General features: G+C 42.6%; 1 protein-coding gene across 1 annotated transcript in view; it reads right to left on the bottom strand.

Annotated features, from left to right (window-relative positions):
• The window catches only part of NLRC5 (NLR family CARD domain containing 5), a 91,135-nt gene that overhangs the window by 32,752 nt on the left and 38,908 nt on the right, over nt 1-19,475 (bottom strand). Inside the window, exons 13-30 of the mRNA XM_019535520.1 lie at nt 18,271-18,360; nt 17,224-17,289; nt 15,233-15,304; nt 14,175-14,258; nt 13,142-13,225; nt 11,686-11,775; nt 11,505-11,552; nt 10,709-10,783; nt 9,502-9,585; nt 8,632-8,715; nt 7,251-7,340; nt 7,057-7,119; nt 6,214-6,297; nt 4,963-5,046; nt 3,771-3,860; nt 2,867-2,932; nt 1,347-1,430; nt 1,146-1,229 (exon numbers count right to left, since the gene is read on the bottom strand). Of these exons, the coding sequence (XP_019391065.1) occupies nt 1,146-1,229; nt 1,347-1,430; nt 2,867-2,932; nt 3,771-3,860; nt 4,963-5,046; nt 6,214-6,297; nt 7,057-7,119; nt 7,251-7,340; nt 8,632-8,715; nt 9,502-9,585; nt 10,709-10,783; nt 11,505-11,552; nt 11,686-11,775; nt 13,142-13,225; nt 14,175-14,258; nt 15,233-15,304; nt 17,224-17,289; nt 18,271-18,360 (1,422 nt within the window). The remainder of the gene's footprint in view (nt 1-1,145; nt 1,230-1,346; nt 1,431-2,866; nt 2,933-3,770; nt 3,861-4,962; nt 5,047-6,213; nt 6,298-7,056; nt 7,120-7,250; nt 7,341-8,631; nt 8,716-9,501; nt 9,586-10,708; nt 10,784-11,504; nt 11,553-11,685; nt 11,776-13,141; nt 13,226-14,174; nt 14,259-15,232; nt 15,305-17,223; nt 17,290-18,270; nt 18,361-19,475) is intronic.

Here is a 19,475-nt window from a genome sequence, read left to right as displayed (position 1 = left end):
GGTTTGCAGAAGAAGCAGATACATAACTCACTAAATTAGGGGTGCTCAACTTTTGACCCACAGGCCAAATGCAGCCTGTGGAGCCATAGGTATCCAGCCTGCAGGGCTCCCCACACACTGGGAAATTTGGCAGTAGGGAAAGAGTGGCAAAGCTTCAAACCATCCTCCCCCACTGCCAAATTCCCAAACCCCAAGCCCTACACAGCAGGTTGGGGCAAGGTTGCACTCCTCCCCACCACCTCTGCTGCTGGGTAAACCAAGGCCATGCCCATCCCCTGGGGCTGGATGAGGCTGGACCATGCCCTTTTCCTCCATGGGGCTGGGTTAGGGCCAAGTCAAGCCCCCTTCTCCCTACCCCATGGGTCCAGGTCAAGCCCCCTTCTCCCCACATCGCCAAGTTGAGGCTTGGATGACCCCTGCCCCACTCTGTGTGGCTAGATAGGGTTCTATTGCAACTGTCCCATGCTAGATTGGGACCATCAGCTCAATCTGGCTCTCAGATGGCCTCAGCACGGCCTATGCACCTGCTAGCCAAAAAGGTTGAGCACCACTGCATTAAATGGTCACACTGCCACTAGGTAGAAAGTAGCAGCACCTATGCAGTCTGAGATAGGAAGTGAAGAATTAATTATCTGGATGAAATATCACACGGTATTTTGCTCAGGCAGTTAATAAACTTGAAGGAGTTTGCTAAGACGCTGAAGTTAGAATACTTTCATAGATTTCATAGACATTAGGGCTGGAAGGGAGATCATCATGTCCAGCCCCCTGCCCCAAGGACAGGAAGTCTCAATTTGCTCAGACACTGAAGTCCTTAAGTTCCTCTTAAGGCAACTACCATGAGATTTTAAAGAACCACAAGAGGCCATGGCCACTGTCTTCCTTGTATCTTGAAAAATGAAACTTCATATACTACTGCAACCATAAAGCCAAGCTAGAGACTAAAACAACACTCCAGGAGGAATGTGCCAGGATACTAACTCCCAACAACTCTGTCTTCAATGTCTATATTTTCCCTGGAAATATCCCAGCCAGGACCAGATGAAACATGACCCTCTTAAATTCATAAGACTGAATGTTTTTTGGATCTCAGGCTATCAGAACCAAACTGGAATTTATTCATAAACTTAACAGAGAATCGGTACCTTATTCTCAGCGTACCCAAACTTTTCCTCAGAGCTCGCAAGAGATTTTCCACAGCACTCATTGTCATACTGTTTTTTGCTGATCTAGAATCAAAGATCATTGCAATTAAATATTATTTTAAGAAAGGCAAACAATAACTAAATACTCCTTGCCCAAGGTCAAGCTATGCCAATCAGCTTTCTCAGCTATGTCTAACTCACATGTATTCTGTCAGATAGTTGCACTTTTCCAAGAGCGAACACAGCTGTAAGAAGTGTTCTTCCTGAAAGTTACACTTTGTTAGTCTGAAAGAAAGAAGAAAAGTTTGAGTCCCTTATGAGTAATTACTTTGTCTGACCCAGAAACTGCAGACATCACTGCATTTTCAACTAAGCTAAAGGAACAACCACATTTAAGTGCCAACAACTCTGTAAGCATCCCAAAAAGATGTTGTTAGTGAAATTTTAAGAGTTTTTTGATATGCAGCTTAGTGAGGGCTTTATCAGGCACTAATACTGATCTTCCACAACAGTCTCCCCTGTAACTCAGACCACAGGGATAACAGTGGATGATTTAGAGTTAAAAGAGCCAGACAACAAGCTGTAGTTCAGCTGCATTTAAGTGAGACTGATGGGATAACAAATTAAGCTGGAAATCAGAGCTACAGACGAAGTACATATGCCTAGATTTTCTTGCCCTCTCACTTGAAGGGACTATTGTTGCAAGGATAAAAGAAGGAAATGTACTATTTGTCATGGGTGTTATATAATATCCTCCCCTTACCATCCACAAAAGGGATCCAGTGGCAGCACAGTTAAGGTATCTCATTTCAGCTTCAGAGGCACAAGCTTGAATCCCATTGCGGACTTGCCCTAAAAACTGCCCTAGGTATGTATGCATTAGCCTATTTTACTGCACATCAAAGCATCATGTAAAAATATGCTTTTTACTTAATGCACATTAAAATAAACTAATGCCCCTTAAGTGCCCCTTAAAAAGCATGCACTTTAGTTAGTCTGCATTAACATAGACTAATGAGCATTTTCCTAGTACCTCACAATGGAGGTACTAGATTTAATAAGCATTAACTAAAGCACATTAATGCACATGTAGATGCTCCCCCATATTTTACCCAGATCTAAATGTGTTCTGGGGCCTTTGAACTAGGGAGTCAAAGAAGGCAGCTGCATGTGATGTTAGCTAGTTCACTCCCTTATGTGCTGTTGCATAACTCTACCAGTCTGACAGACTAACTTAGAGATGTGTAAACTTTGGAGAGCCAGAGCTCATTTTATCAGATGCTATGAAAGGACATGTACAGAGCTGGCTATCAAATGGGGAGAGTGATTTGAATACAAAGGACACAGAAGAGAAGGAGGAAGGGGGCAATGCTGAGAGAGGCAAACAAGTAATAAACTCATAAGGACAAATGTTTGATAGCCTGCTCTGTGTATATTCTTTTGTAGCATCTGATGAAATGAGCTCTGGCTCATGAAAGCTTATGTATCTCTCATTTAGTTAGTCCGTAGGGTGTATCTCTACCCTGCCTTCTGCCCGGCATCAGACTAACATGGGTAGCTACCTTTTTCCATTATTCTGATAAGCCATTTAGACTTAGATAGAACTTTGACCTTATTTTATGTGAAGAGATATTTTTCATTCTTCTTTACTACGAAAAGAAGACTTTATCCTTTTAGAGGGGATTGAAACAAATTACTGGTAAAATTATTCACACAATTACCTTAGAATCTTCTTTGGTTCATCTTCGCTTGTGAACTTGATGAGTGATGTCTCCTCAGCACACAAACTGCAGAGAAGGCTACATGAGTTTAGCCTTTAACAATGACATGGGAACAAGTCTGTAGTGGGCTGGGCCAAATGTTACAGGCTATGTTTATCATAGACCATGCAGTTCCTCTGGCTCTGACAGAGTCAGCTTCTCAGCCGGATCATTCGGCTTTACTGTTGTAGTGCATTAACAGAAGTATACACTTTCCAATACCTAAACTACCTTGGGTATCTTTACACAACACTGCAATGTGTTGTATTTAGGTGACATGACTGCATGTGAAAAATATGCTTTCAAGTATGTGGTACAAATACTGATTTGTATTTGCTTTTACCAGGATCATGCATGAAAATGACAGAGGAGAATTTGGTTCAAAGTGAAAACTAAACAGTAATAAGCAGTAAGGATCCACTGAGCAACTTTAACCATTAGGCAGAATTAGGCTTTGCCAGTATTGTCTCAGACTACAGTTTGAGACATAAAGAGAGACAAATGATGAGTTTAGGCAACATCACATTGAACACAGAAAATATTGAAGTGAATAAGCACCATTTTTTTTAGAAAAGGGAGGCTGAACTGCATGCATCATCTGTCTTTCCATGCACATTACCCAGATTTGCCTCTACAGAATAAGGTTACAATGTGGCTAACTTCTACATTTGCATGTGCAAATGTGCATTTGACCAGTAGGAAAGGATGCCTGTAAATATTCTGCATTCATGAAAAACATATATCAAATGCCAATTTAACCCTTGCACTCAACACCTGGGACCTCACAATCCATACACTGATTATAGGATAATTAAAGTGGGAAATGTCAATGGAAAAGTCAAAAGATAATGACTAGAAAACATACCTGACTTGAACTTCAGATACATTTCTGCCAGTGGTGAGAGCATTAATCAGATGCATAACTCCATGTTGGGAAATGTTGTTATGGCTGAGGCTATAATAAAAGAACACAGTGGTTCTTACTATGTTAGAGCATTCGGTTACAGCTCTGTTTACATTTTCATACAACCTGACATGATAGCCTAAAAAGGCTTATCTACACTGACAGCAGTGTGTCTTGCTGCTAAGCATGCCCTGCCCACTCTTTGACCCCCCGCAAGTCTACTGACATGGCCCAGAACCTGAAGCTCTACACATAGGTTCTTCTGGGGTCACCAACAAAGCCTGCTTCTCAGGCCTGTGGGTGAGAGCTGGAGGGTGGATTATAGTGATAACTGGACAGGTTCACTAACAAACTTCTACATCTGGAGCATCTGGGGGAACCTGAGTTTGGGGGAGGCAGGGGATGTGTTCAGCTCTGTGTTCTCCAAAACACACTACTGTGGTAGCATAGACAAGCTCAGAGCCTTTTGCTGACATCTGAGTCCAATGTATACCTGATAAGAGACCATCAAAGTTTTTAATTCCATAGAGATACTGCAAGGTGCATTTCCCTTTTAATGTTTGGGTGTAATCCCCACTATCACTATGTGGGCGGTGGGGATGGTTCCTTCCTGTAATGCACTGGGAGAACTCCTACATGACTGGAAATCTCATGCACTCAAGGTAACTCCTCTTGTGCCTTGATTTGTATCAGTAGGTAGGGTGCTCCTTCTAGGAAGCATCTCCAAAATAATAGCTCTCATTGAAAGAATCCAGCTAAAAAAGGTTGAAAGGAAGCCCTGGAGACTGTAATTCTCTGTTTATTTACAGACAAGTTACAGATTAAAGAATAACTTCATGCCATGGTGCTCTTCTGAGCGAGAGATGCAACTTCCATTGAATCCAACAGACAGGTTTCACACTGGCTTTGTTGGCTCAAATCCTGACCTGGAGGAACTATAACAAAAGATCTAAGTGGGTCAGTCCCTGAAGCCCACTGACTCTTTGGCTTCAGTGTTGAGACTGGACAACAGGGTAATTAGTCCCTCTTGATCATCTACTGATCCAAGTAGATGAACCCCTTCCCTTCTTCCCCAGAACTCTCTGTTCTGTGATGTTTTTTATACCAAAGAAAAAGCAGTCAGAGTCCTCAGACTAAACATATACTGTCTTACTTCATTAAGTGGGAAACATGCATCTGGGGCAAGTTAGCCAGGAGGCATCTCAGCCCCTCATTGCCGAGCTGATTCCCAGAGAGGCTGAAATGAAAAAGAACATGGTGACAAAAACAAGCATCAGCCCTGTCCTTATAGACAAGACTACTCCTTTAACCCAGGAAGATCAAAACCAAACATCCCAGGTCAAAGCCCCAACCGAGCAGCTCATGGTAAAAACCACAGAGCAAACTTTCCACAGTAAGGAGACTGGAAAACAAAATACTTCTATACGTGGTACCATGATAAAGAACTACCTCACAAACAACACCATAGCAAGCCTTTGAGAGCCACTTTAATTAAAGTAGCCGGAACGTCTCATGTATCAGTGTTCCTGCGCTTCAAATTGGTGGTGAGGGAACTTCATCTCAAGCTTGTTGAACAAACTTCAGTTAAAGCACCCCTGCTGTTATTTTGAAGCATGGGGACACTGATACATGAGACACGGAGGCTGGCTGAAGCACAGTAATTAGCATGCTCCAGCAGGCTCAATTAATTGAGTCTGCTCTGATGTGCTGTAATTACAGTGCATCAGAGCAGCCTCCTGGCTTGTGTACAGACACCCTGTGGACCTGCTCCAAAGCCAAGTGAAATCAATGGAAAGACTGTCACTGATTTCAATGAGTTTTTTATCCAGCTCTAAGAGTTCAGTATATATTGGCCTGCAGTAGAATGGACACACCACAACAGAACTGGGCCAAATGGTAGAGTCATACTCCTTCTGTGGACTCTGCATCTCCCTTGAGAGCTACAGAATTCTCCAGTTCATCATGGATGGAGCAATGGGGGCTGGAGCAAGGTACGTTGTTCCTCCACATCTGGGTTTTAATACTTCAGTAAGGTAGCATAAATAAAGTTTTCATTGCTTCTACTTGTGCCATCCCCAGTTCGATACTCTCTTGCTTGAGGCTGGTGGCCTCAAGTACTCAGTGGATGTACACATATCTGTAACTACCTTGTAGCCCTCTGTGACTCTGTAGCATAATAGAATGGCTCTCCAGCTTTTACTTGGGCGGCATCACTTTTCTACCTGATCCAACCCCCAAGTAGTCATCTCATGTTCCCTTACTCTTTATACCTTTTTTCATGTGATGAGATACTGTATGTATCCATAATGAATAGAAGAGGCTCATCAATGCATGGTGAGCTTTCTCTCACCAACGCTGTTCATCTTCTATTCAGGGTGATGCTAAAAATTCAAAACCCACTCACTCCAGTTCTGCAAGATGGTCACATTGTTCAAGGATTTTGCAGAGATCCTGTATCTCATTTGGTCCAATGTTGCAACTGGTCAGCCTGTTTAAAGATAGCCAAATGAGACAGAAAAGTAATTGAAGATAGATTTAGATATACTCCCTCACAGTGATTCAGCCTCCATACTGAAAGCTATAAATTACTAGTTGATCTTCTTTCCAGGAGTCTGCTGGATCTTTGCAAATATGAAACCTCACAACATCTCTGTGAGGTTGGTAATGATTATCTCTGTGTTTCAAGGGGAGAAACTGAGTTAGAGAGAAAATTCACATTTTCAAAGCTGGTTACTGATTTCTGGATGCCCAAGCTGAGACATTCTGGGGTTTAATTTGTAGACATATTAAGCATCCACAACTTACGTTAACATAAGTGGAGGTTATGGACCTTCAATACTCTTGAATATCACACACAAGGTTTCTCATATTGAGCACTCAGACTTGGAGACTCTTCAAAATGCAGCTGCTAGTTATTTGACCATGGTTGTAGGAGTCACTGACAGAACTGCAAACAATCCCCAAGAGCTCCTTAATCTACTTGCTAAAAGACCAGGTCATCAAGAAGTGCAGCTACTTCCAGTGAATCCAGAACTTTTGTCCAACATGGCATAGATGTTTGACACTATCCTTACAACTGCAGCAGCATATTTAGGATGTTAAAAAAACTAATATTTCATTATACGTAATACAAATCTTAGCCATGTGTTATTTTGTTACATTTGATTTGGTAGTTTTTTAACAGATGCTAACATTTTCAATTCATTCAAAAGAAGTGAAATTATAAAGAAATATTGTATGTACCTACCTGCAGGATATTTCTTGGATTTTCATATTGTTTGCTAGACACAAAAAGGCATTTTCACTGCACCTACATTAAACATAAGCAAGGAAAATCTTCAACCACTACTACACTCTTCTTAAAGGGCAAACTTTGAAATCCACTCATAGGAATTGAATAACAGCTGTGCTGCAGGGAACAAAGAGGTGTAATTTCCTTACCTGACTTCTACCTCTCTGATTCGCTCACATAGATTAATGGAGTTGGCCAGTAAGAGAGTGCAACGTGGTGATAACTTGTTATTTCTAATACTGATGGGGAGAAAAGAAATCAGTTTCATTTAAACAAGCTGAAATGCAAAGAAGTTAAAGCCTCATTTTCAAAAAAGGTAGCCATGCTACTGAACATCTTGCATTTGAACAACTTGATTCACGATTGCTATGCTCCAGTTTTTTGCTGGTATAACTTCACCTATGTAAAGCTAGACCAATGAAATGGTGAATAGGTCACTGTTTCTACATGCCTTTTTTTTCTGACTGCATTTGCAAATCAGGTGCCAGCCCAGTACATGCAGATACCCAGTTAAGGCAGAAAAGTAGCTGTGTGCACAAATTATTTGAAAGTATGCCCATCTGTATTTCTGGAAACTGATTTCTTCCTAGGCTATATGGCAGTTCAGTGTCAGAGCCTGGATAGATTGCTTCCTTTTATTCTCATCCATCAATGCAGCAACCACCATGGGACTGAACAATGTTTTGCTACTCATTACATTTCTATGGTCTACTATTCGAAAAGTGCTTGACCACAAGTCCTTGGCTTGTATTTAGAGTTGCTGGGATTCTACAGTAGTCTCTCATGCAAGTGGTAGCCAAGCCTAGGTCTGCTTAGCTTCCAAAATCAAACAAGATCAGGTACATTTAGTTTGGCAGGGCTGCACAGATTAGGATTAAGGAACACTTAATTTCCAGATCATTGGCCCTATTTTCTTACATATACTTAGTGAAAAGCTGATCTAAAAAGGCTCAGAGCTTGTGCTGTTTTCTAAATATGTCCTGGGAAACCTAAGGCAAAAAGCCTACTGAATTTAATGGAGAGGTTCCTGACATTATCAAAAAGCATCAGATCAAGCCCCAAAGCTTATCCAAACTAGACAATTTAAGTGAGCAGGAAACCATTTAAAAAGCTTGCTTTTTCTTGATATGTCCAACAGTTTTCCTTCAAGGTGTAAATGCCAGAAGAATGGCTTTTCTTGTAGTATTTCAGGTTTTGGGACCTTTTTACACTCAAGTGTGTAGGAAAAGGAAAAAACATCCAAACAGTTCAATATCTTAACAATAAAGGTTTGTTCAAATTTGGTTCTGAAAACAGGAGAGAAATTGTGGTGATGAGCTTCCAGGAATTTCTGATTTTGGCCCTTTACAGGTATTGATGTAGAATGATAGGATGATCTGTTAGTGCTGCCAGGACATACTGCAGTATCACAGCTTTCACAATACTCAGGAGAGCTCCTCTTACATCTGTCCTGGGGAGTTAGACTAGATGACTCCTGAACTCCCCTCTAACTCTAAAGTCCTATCTCATGACAGTGGCCCCAGATCTTACCTCAGTAGATTCAGTCCATGCAGACGTGGTAGAAACATTAGCAACCTTTGGATGCTTTCATCATTCAGTGCATTTTTAGACAAACTGCAGAGCAAAGGAGAGAACACAATGCATGAAGATTCAGAATAACTTGTAAGGTCCATGGCTAGTGTACAATTTTAAAAACAACATTTGTGTTAAAGGATAAATATTCAGCAGGGAAACACTTGCCTTGAAAGGTTAGCAATTCAAATATGGAAATTGTCCCTTTCCATGAACAAAGAAACTACTTGGGAAAACTTCTGAAATGGACATAGGTGGATAAATCATAAGAGACCACTAGATCATTAGTTTCATAGTTTCTTTATGGGTCTGATGCACAGATTACAGTGAAAGCGTTTCTGGAGGCCAGGTTATCCAGACATAGATGAGAACAGCCTCTTCTTGGCCCCAAAATCTATACAGGGTATGGAAATAGAAGGTGGTGTCAGCCCAATATATGTTCTCTTGTATTTACAAACAAGTGCATTATAGGAGGCCAAAGACAGTTGTCAGGGGCCTCATAAAGTCCATGCAACTGGCACTGAGGGGCTGAGGCCTACTGGGACAACAACCCTAGTCAAGAAGGAGGTTCTGTGATCCCACGCTGTGACTCTGGGTTAAAAGAGTGGATTTCACCTCTCTGATCCACAGATGCTCCACCAGCACAAAGCCTGATTAATCAAGGGTATTGCATCAGCTGGTGTAAATGGGTGCAGCTCCATTGGCAAAATAAATACAGCACTGCTGGGAATCTGGCCCATTGGTTTTCTATTGGTAGTTTTTATACTATATGACAATGAGGTAGACAGGCATATGGACAATTTTTTCACACTGCACAGAAGCACTTACTCAATTTCTGACAGCTCAGTACATCCTGCCAGGATCTGACACAGCTTGTCCATGTCCTCTGGACGCACCATACATTCCCTGAGACTGAGGCAAACAAAACAATCAGAATGCAAAGGCTGACAACACTGACAACATGGGCAACACCATTTACATTTTAAAGCCTCATGTTTCAAGGCACCTCAGGAACCAGGATCTAGCCCCAAAGAAACATTATTTTGTGAGATGTCTTCCTGAAGAGGCAGCTTTGGCAATAAGAATTCCTTTGGAAACTGAAACATGCTTTCCCTGTGTAAAACATCTGATCAGTCCACTCTAAACAGGGCTTGAAATGTTACTGTCTCTGAGTGGGACTCCCACTCACATAAACAGGGAGGGAAGAAAGAGGTATGGCACTGTGGGGAAGGAACACCTTTTTGCTAAATGTGGGCCATTCCAAGGCTATCTCCTTAGCCAGCCTGGTCCTTTAATGCCTTGTACTCTGTATAGTCATTTATATGTGGGTTAAGTGAGAACAAAGCAGGCAAAACACAAGTGTGATTCTCACTTTGCATGCATGTAAGTGCTTTTCCAAGATGCAGGCAATCAGGCCCTCTTATCTTATTAAAAATAGACAAGATCTCTCCGATAGCAAAGCCAAGACCCTGTCTAAATAGCAGACTACAGCATATTCTTAGTGGACCAGTCCACAGAATTATGATTTGTTCTGTGTGACAGGTGAAATAATGTAATAACTCATATGTCTGGTCATCATGTACTGTAAATCAGTTTCAGTGGAGCTATGTCAAAATGCAAAAACCCAGGACTCATCTCAAATCACAAATATTTTAACTTGCGAAATGGCATCTAGGCCATTCTGGGACTGATATCCATACCGCTTTTCATATCAGTGCTGGGGAATCGAGGAAGGAGGTGACCCCAGCAGGAAGCCGCTTACCAAAAGGTGTCACTGGAGGAATCCTCAATACCTGTAAGCTGTGGCCCCTCTGAACTCCCCACCTTCCTTCTCCACTGCTAGCTGTAGCTGGTAACCCACAGACATAGGAGACAGGCTCTTCAGTGGAAAGGAGAATCTGTCACCCAACCTTAAATGAGGATAGGGACTAGGGAGATGCTCTCCGAAGGTTGAAGTGCTGTGAAACAGTGATAACACACTGCCCTTCTGCTACTTCTGAGTGAAGAATGGAGCCAGAGAAGAAAACCACTTTACCGAAAGCAACGGTCATTCCCTGAAGGTTGTGGTAGAGCCAGAGACCTTCCTGCAGATCTTCTGGTGTTTCTGACCCTGGGGAAAGAATTCCCTTTTTACCATGCCAGCAGGGGTAATACTATATTGAGTTTGTGTGGCTGATTCTCCTTGTTATATAGAGTGTTCCACAGCATTCAAAGGACCCATGTGCCCATAGAAATGAAGACCAACAGCACTCCATGAGTGCCTAGCATCCATCAGGTGGCTTTGGCAACTGGTTGAGTGGCTGCCCAGGAGGAAATGGACCAATGGACTGCAATCCCTATCACCATCTGCCACCTCATCCACTCAAGTTTTTGCCACTCTCCCCTCACCATGATGCTCCTTACTTCTACCATTCCCATCTGGCATTCAGAGCCTGTAAGGTCTTTTGCTGATTGCCCTTTGAGTTCAAGCAATTGCAAAGTGGCCATGTAAACATTGTGGTGATGGTGTACTTATGAATACAGCACTAGAAAGGGAACCCGACTACAAAGTCCAGTATCTTGAAATCACAGACATCCATGTAAGAAATATTTCTCCATAAGAACATGCACTTCAACTCCTCTTGCACACCACAGCCACAAAGCCCCCCCATAACAAACTAAAATCCCTATTATGAGCCACTACAGAACAGCAGGAGAGATACAAAAATGCCACAGCTTTGCATAGGTCAGCACAGAAATCTAATAAATAAATAAATGCTGTAGGCCACTCCAACAGCAGGGAACTTGGAAAACTTGAAAAGTTCAGACAGAGAGGAGGCCATGTTCTTTACCTGACACCTTCCTGAAATGTAAGAAGGATGAGTTCAGCTTTTCCCAAACTGTAACCAAAAGAGAACACAATGAATGTGTAGTCAGAAGAAAAGTGCTTGTGTCTTGTGGACTGAAGAAAAATGCCCCTAATCCCAAACAGTATTATTGAGGGAAACCTCAGAAAGAGTGCTCTGAACATACCTGATATCTACTGTTTTAATGCGTTCCAGTAAAGACAAGGCCTGAGCTAAGCAAAACACAGTACTCAGGGAGATCTGATTACCGCTTAACCTAGGAGAAGAGGACGCAGAATAAAGTCATTATGATCACAGGATTAAATGATCACTGGTGTCAGTGATTTATACAAGGTTAAAAATAACAGTAGAGACAATCTCTGGTCTAAAGAACTAGTAGTGTAAGGGCTGGAGATATAAAAGAATACTCAGTTCTATCTCCAAACATGTAACTCAGTAAAACAGAATATTAGTCAAAATAGGTGTAAAGGACTCCCATCCACTGTGAGTGAGCAGCTTGGTAGCTGGAACTTGGAACTAAATCAAGAGTGGCTTCAAAGTGTCCAAAAAGCAGTCATTTATAATGTCTAGACATTTTGGATCTGCATCACACCCTGCGAAGACATTAAGCCAATCCATGAAGATGATTCAAGAGGAGAAATTAACCAAAGTCAACGAAGATAATTCAAGATAATTCATTAATATGGCGTATCCTACTCTTATAGTATCTCTAATCTCCTTTAGCACTTCTTTGTCACTTTTGCTATCCTGATCTTGATCAGGTGGTCATAAACACAGTCCTAATAAGCATAGTCCTAATTTCTTTATGTAAGCTTGGAATTTCTAGCCATACATGCCTATACATGAGCACAGAGGCACTATCGGAGCAGACTCAATTACTCAATTAATCATTCAATGAGCTTTAGTTCAAGTGCTCCTACCACCATTTTTAAGCATAGGGATACTGATACATAAGACAGGGAGAGAACCACTCTACTTAAAGCGCCGTGCCCCTATCCCTAGAGATTCTATAGCGCCTTCATTCAGTTGAAAATATTACATAGTTTGATTCTATATGTAATCTATACTCTGATAGTGTAACAGAGCATTGGTGTGATCTGTTACTGAACAGAGGCAGAGAGTCCAGAGTCTTGCCCAAAGTCATGCATTGAGTCTGTGGCAGAAACTGAAGCCAGATACTTTCTGACTTCTGGTTCAGCACATTAACACAGGTTAGCAGCCTCTGCAATGGATTTAGTGTTTAGCTCTCTACCAAAGCGTAAGCTGTTACTCAGCTATGCCAAAAACGCAACTAATTAGCGGCTTCTAAATACTAGTTGGGATCAAATTCTGCTTTCCATTATCACCAGTCTAATTCTGACATAAATGGATTTCAATTGTGATCAGTGTGTCCCCTTACACCTGCTGTGTCAGGGTACATGGAGATGAGAGAAGACTCATTAGATCCATGAATGCACACATGAAAGCTATAACAGGATGTGCTACATTTGGTCTTGGCCCAAACCCAAGACAATTTATAGTCCCTCCCCATGATCAATATTCCTGTGGAAGCCAGCCCAGGTAAAAAGAAAGAGCTGTCCAAATACTGTGAGCAAGTTACTTCATGAAGAACAATCACTTACTCTAGTGAACTTAGTGTTTTCAGCTGTGGAAGGAACCGAACCAGCTTCTCAACTCCCTGGTCTCCTAGAGAATTATTTGTCAGACTAGGATTTAAAAGAAAATCTGTATTATTCAGTGAAGAAAATACTATGCATTATCCAGTCCTTTAGTGTCAAACCCCCAGAACCAGAACAGTGGCCTTCTCTAAGAGCAATCCAAACAGAAGGTAGATCATCCATCTGCTTCCCTTCTCCTTGTTTGGGGAGAGTTTGACCAGTTACGGCAGGAGTAGGCAAAATGGTGGATCCAGCTGGTGGCCAGAGTCCATTTCCCAGCACCCCTACCCATTTTGCTGTGGTCAGTTTCCCCAGGAGCACTGGGGTCTGGATTTCTATAGAGACCAGCCCCAGCAGCACTGGCAGGGCATGCAGCTGGGCAGGGAGCTGCTCTGGGGCTGGGGCCAGGATCTTGTACCAGTGACAGTGTGGTCCAGAGCTGGGGAAGAGCCACAATCTGCTGCCCACATGCCCAGCAGATTGCAGCTTTGCTCTGGCTCCAGACCACACTGTCATTGCTGCAAGATCTCAGCCCTGGAGTGGCTCCCCATCCAGCCATGCGCCCTGCCAGCATTGCTGGGGTCAGTCTCCATGGAAACCCTGGCCCCATGCTGGCACAACACTACCACTCCTGGGGTCTCCATGGAAACCAGCTGCAGCAACAAGGGTAGGGGCTGCTCAATAATGAAGTCTGCTGTGGGCCTGATCTGGCCTATGACTTTGCCCACCACTGTGTTAGGGGAACTGAACCATTTCACTTTTAACTCAGATCCAATTTAATACCCAGGAGCCTGATTCTTGACCTGCTTACAGGAGTTACAGCTGTTCTGTACAGGCCAAATTAGCCCATATAGCACTCTGTATTGCTGGGGCCAGCCTGCTTTCAGTCCCCAAACTAGTTTGTTTGCAGTAGACTCAGGAACCTCTACGCTGATGCTCTAAAAATGCTGTTATAAACAAGATCCCCAAGTACAAAACAGAATAGAAAATGACTCACTCTAGGGCTGTTACTCTGCTACAGTGCTTCAATACAGTGCACAACTTCTCCAAATCGTTCCTGGAAAAGTGACTGTCTGTCACTCTGAAAAGGAAACCAAATAGCCACGTACAGAATTGCCAACCTCAAGCATTCCAACATTGTGAGTTTATGTCTTCCCCTGCCCCTCCCCCTCAAAATCAGGAGACTGCCTTAAAAATCATAAACACTTCATTCATGGAGTCTGTGGCAGATGAAGACATTGAACCCACATCTCTGAAGCTGTGACTAAAAAACTTATTCACAATCCCATCATTCCTTTAAACAGCCTACTAGAGATATGAGGGTATTTTGAACTGTATGGGTTAATATAATTTGAATTAGATCCAAGCCCAGGGTTGAGTTCAGGAGCTTATTGCCATGCATGTCCCAGAACACCAGTAGCCAACCAGCTCAGTCACTTGAAATTAGCTCTCTGACATGGTAACTAAGGGCATTTTTACATGTGCTTGGGGGGGAGGGTGTGCTTTAATTAGAGCAGCTCCGAGAGCTGCTTTAAGAGCTGCTCTAATCAAAGTACTGCAGTGTCTTGTGTATCAGCATCCCCACACTTAAAAATGGAGGCGGAGGCGCTTAAACTAAAGCTCACATAACAAGCTTTAGGTCAAGCACCCCTGCTGCTATTTTGAAGTGCAGGGACACTGATGTACAAGACACGTGATGCTGCTGGAACATGGTAATTGCCACGTCCTATCAGACTCAATTAATCGAGTCTGTTCTGATACACTGTTATTACAGCGTATCATAGCAGCCTCAATGCTCATGTATAGGCACCCTAAAGTACTAACATGATGGTCACCAGAGCTATTTGGTGAATGAGACTTTATGTGAAGGAACTGGACAAAGTTCTTGCAAGGAAACACAAACCCTAACCAGAGGCACCAGTATGGATCTTTAATGGGGAATGACACTTTCTTCAACAGCCTAGTCAGTGTTACTCATCATTTAGGTTCACAACAGAAATACAAATCAGCTATAGATAAATAGTCTGTGAACACGCATGGAAAGCATAATCTTACCTTATTCTTCTAGGGATCACAGGCTTCTGGCTTTCATTCCCACCCAACTGATCACCATAAGAGGAGGTATCCCTGTACCAACACACATTATTGGATATGAGCATGAACTTTTTTTTAAGAAGGCAAGAGGGAAACTACAGAGAACAAGTTAAGAACTTGAGCAGAAATAACCAACGTTGAAAGAAACAACCCTTTCTTAAGACGGCCCCAGAAAAAGCAGGAACAAATTACTGGATTACCAGAGATATGGCTTTCCATGTTTATAGAACTACCTGCCACTCTGATTGACCCTGAAGGCTCTGCCTCTGTCCACACCATTCCTCTACTCTTGTCTAACACTAGTCTCTTCTTCATTCCCGCAGTTAACCAAATAAATGCAGTAAGAGTGGTTGTAGGCAGACAAGGTTTGGTGCTTGTTTGAAGGCTAGGATGGGTGGCTCTGGAAAGATCTCTTTAAGAATAGGGTCTCTTTCTAGTATAGGTTGCAATTGTTTGAGGATTTTCTGTACAGGTTTGAGGGAAGGATGATATGTCATAATCAGCGGTGTGTGATTTGTGGGGGGGTTTCTTCTGTACTGCAACAGTTCTTCACATGGTATCCAGGTGGCTCTTTCAAACATGTGATCTATTTCTCTGGAGGAGCGTTTTTGTTGGGTGAAAGCCTTTTTAAGATTGGTGAGAGATCTTCCCAGAGCCACTCTTCCTAGCCTTCAAACAAGCACTGAACCTCGTTAACCTCATCACCAGAAGCAAACTTTCTCAGGCCCAGAACACACCAAATGGATCCAGACCATGCCATGACAAGAAATGCAAAACTGCCAACACATCTCCACCACCCACAATTACTACACCCCACAACAGAGCCATCAGAATTCCTGGGTCTTACAGCTGCACCTCCAGAAATGTAATGTATCTCATCCAATGCACCAAATGCCCTGATGGAAAATACATAGGAGAGACCAAACAACAACTGCACACCAGAATGAATGCACACTGGAAATCTATTAAAGACAGGAATACCCAATTACCTGTGGGGGCACATTTCTCACAAGAAAACCACTCTCTCTCCAATCTCTGAGTCCTAACCCTCAAAGGAAACTTACAAAACACTTCCCAGAGATGAGCCTATGAACTCTACTTCATCAACCTCCTGGATACTAAAAATCATGGACTAAATATAGACATTGGATTTATGACACATAACCTGCCTGACATTTGACTCCCCAGGTACCTCTCCACTATTCATCCCCCTTCTCTTCTCCCCCCACCCCACACCTGTCTCTCACCCATTGACTCCTCAATCTACATCTTCACTGACTGCCTATCTTGTATGCATACCAGCCCAGCCTCTGGCTTCTTTACTTTTCTTTCCATCCAGGAAGAGCACACACCAACTGCTGAAACTTCCTCAGCCGGACTAAGGGTTTTTGAACCGGAAAGCTTGCTTAAAAGTTGTTTTCCAACTATTTAAGTTGGTCTAATAAAAGATATCAGATTCACTCAAAGAATCTTGTCTGCCTATGTCCTTAGACCAACACAGCTACAACCTCAAACCCTGTAAGAGTGGCTGGTAACTTCCCACCTAAACTGCATGCTGTTATACAGTTACTATGATGATGCCATTGTCATAGCATAGTCTGCTATGTTGGAGGAGCTGTGGCATGAAATATGTTGCAGAGATATTAGACATTTGTAATCAGAGTATAAGAAATCTAAAAGAGAATTTTCAAAATCAGTTGGCATATGAGGAAACACCATGGTTAGAGTGAGCAGGAAAGGCAGATCGGTGAAATTATCAGCATAGGCAGTGCACCCTGCTGATCAACTCAATTGTATGTTCAGCTTCATTCCAGCTTGTACAAAAACAGGAAATGAAAGTGAATGCTAGAAAAAAAATGTTATATGGCAGCTGTGCTTTGACTCACAACAGATGCTGCCATGGAGCAGTACACCCCTCCACTCCAAAAACCATCTGTCCCTATGTTCTGTACCTAGAATGGGTAGAGGCAAATGCTTCAGCTCCTTCAAACTTCAGGATTGCAGTCTGATGGTGAAGGCTGTGTAAGGGAAGAAAAGATGAAAAATGATTTCACACTGTATTTACCTATTGTCACTAACTCATGTTTTACTAATTCTTGATTTTTATATAGATCTTTTCAGAACCATTTGGTGACAATATTCTTACAAAAGCAATGAAAATATTACCCAAAATAATCAACCATCTCAACTGGCTCTTCATACTATTTGTATCTAATGATCCATGTTCAGATGATTAAGGTAGGAAAACTCTCAAGGAAGTGATTCTGTCAAAATTACTGTACTAGAAAAAAACACAGGGGCTTAACTCAGGAGAATCTCAAGAGAAGAAACCCTAAAGTGCTACCACCAATTCAGCCAAACCGGTTAGAATTACCTTCTCAAAAAGTTGCTGTTAGGTCATTTGAAATTCAGCTATCATATGTGATTTTTCAACCCAGTCACTTGGGAGTTTTACTGTAAAAACCCACTTACTATTAAAAACTGTGTGTAGCTAGAGACTTGGTTTTTGGGGGAGGGATATCTTTTACTTGATCTCCTATTAGTTGGGAGAGGAGTTAAACTAGCTTTGGGGTACAAAATGCCCTTCCTGGGATCTGGGAAAGAAGTAGTTGCAGCCTAAACTAAATACCAGGTAGAACAATTTGTTCAACCACATTAAGTACATAAAAGTGGTCACTTAAGAAATAAAGGGGCAGTAAACCTGTAGAGCAAAGAGAAGTTACCAGAAGGCATTACCAACCAAATCTTGCTTCTCCCATCTTCTCTGGGCCATCAAGGATACAAGAACATTACAACACTACTACTTTAACTTGATAGAAATACACAGAGCTGTAAAATTTAGATATAAACATTTATTCCCTACTTGCCTACTTTTAGAGCTGGTCTTATGTAGATGAATATATTAACATTTGTGAGACATTCAGACCTGGGACCAGACAAGAACCTTTGACAGACAGACAGGTCAGCTGAGTATAATTTACTGATCTAATTCTGCATACCTGGCTTCAATTTCCACCAAATTCAAGCAGGTGTTCATTGAATTCAACACACAGCAAATGCCATCAACAGAGATGCGGTTATTACTGAGGCTATCAAAAAAAGAGAAGACAAATTACATACTCAAAAGTACGCGCACAGTAAGACCATGAACATAAATTACGTCAGTTAAGGGTCAGGTTTGTAAGACGGACCACTGCTTTAAATACTGGGTATTTCAGACATGTCCTACACATTTAACTTAAAAAATGCTTGGAATTTTGATAATGGTTATTAAGACACGGAGCTTTTACTGTGTAACATAAGAGTTGAGAGAGGCCTTATACCAGAGGGAGGCAATGACTTCAGGTACAGGGCCAATTAATGAGGTTTGGTGAGCTGTTGAGGGCTGCAAGGGTACCCCCACCCCTTGATGGGTGCCCTGTCCCCTGGTCACCACCTTGGGACCAGAAGTCCCACCCCCTAACCCCTAACCTTTGCCACTGGAAGTCCCTCCCCTTGCCCCCCAGAAATACTCCTTTTGGGAGGTGTGGGTTGACATCTTAGAACCAGAAAAAACCGAATCATATACTAGAAGTCAAACACCTACTATAACATATTTTAATTTTATTACAAAACATATTTTTGTCATGGTTTGTGTTTGTGTACTGTATATAGAGGTGATTGCATAATAACTCAAAAATAAACTCTTAGAGTTTTATATTGTGGGGGGGTGTGGTCAGGGGTGTGGATGTAGGTGTGTATGGTGGGGTGTGGGAGGGTTTGGGGAAAGTCTGTGAGGGAGTGTGGCTGTGTGTTGTGGAGCAGAGGGTATGCTGGGGATTGTGTGGTGTTTGTCGGGTCTGGGTGTGTGGCTTTGGAACACGCTGTCTTTTCCTGTAGTCAACTCAGGTAACACTGCAGGGGTGTGTGTGTGTGTGGTATTTGTGGGGTGTGAGAGAAGGTGGGAGGGGGGTGGGACCCCCTCACACTCCTCCCATGGTGCAGCAGCAGGCAGGGGCACTTGTGCCTGACTCTGTGCTCCTCGCCACAATATGTAGCACTGGCAGAGCCAGGCACCAGGCCGAGCATAAGTGCTGCAGCTGCTGCCCCCACTGCCTGCCAGGGCTGCTTGCCATAGCAGGAGTGTGGGAGGGGCCCCCGTACCTCCCCCCGTACCTCCCCCCACTCCCTCACACCCACACCCTGTCCAGCCAAGCTCTGCACT

Source organism: Crocodylus porosus, unplaced genomic scaffold (genome assembly GCF_001723895.1).
Source record: "Crocodylus porosus isolate Cpor-Errol unplaced genomic scaffold, CroPor_comp1, whole genome shotgun sequence".
NCBI classification, from domain to species: Eukaryota; Metazoa; Chordata; order Crocodylia; family Crocodylidae; genus Crocodylus; species Crocodylus porosus.
Note: the sequence above shows the minus strand (reverse complement) of the source record. Positions and strands in the feature narration are given on the sequence as shown.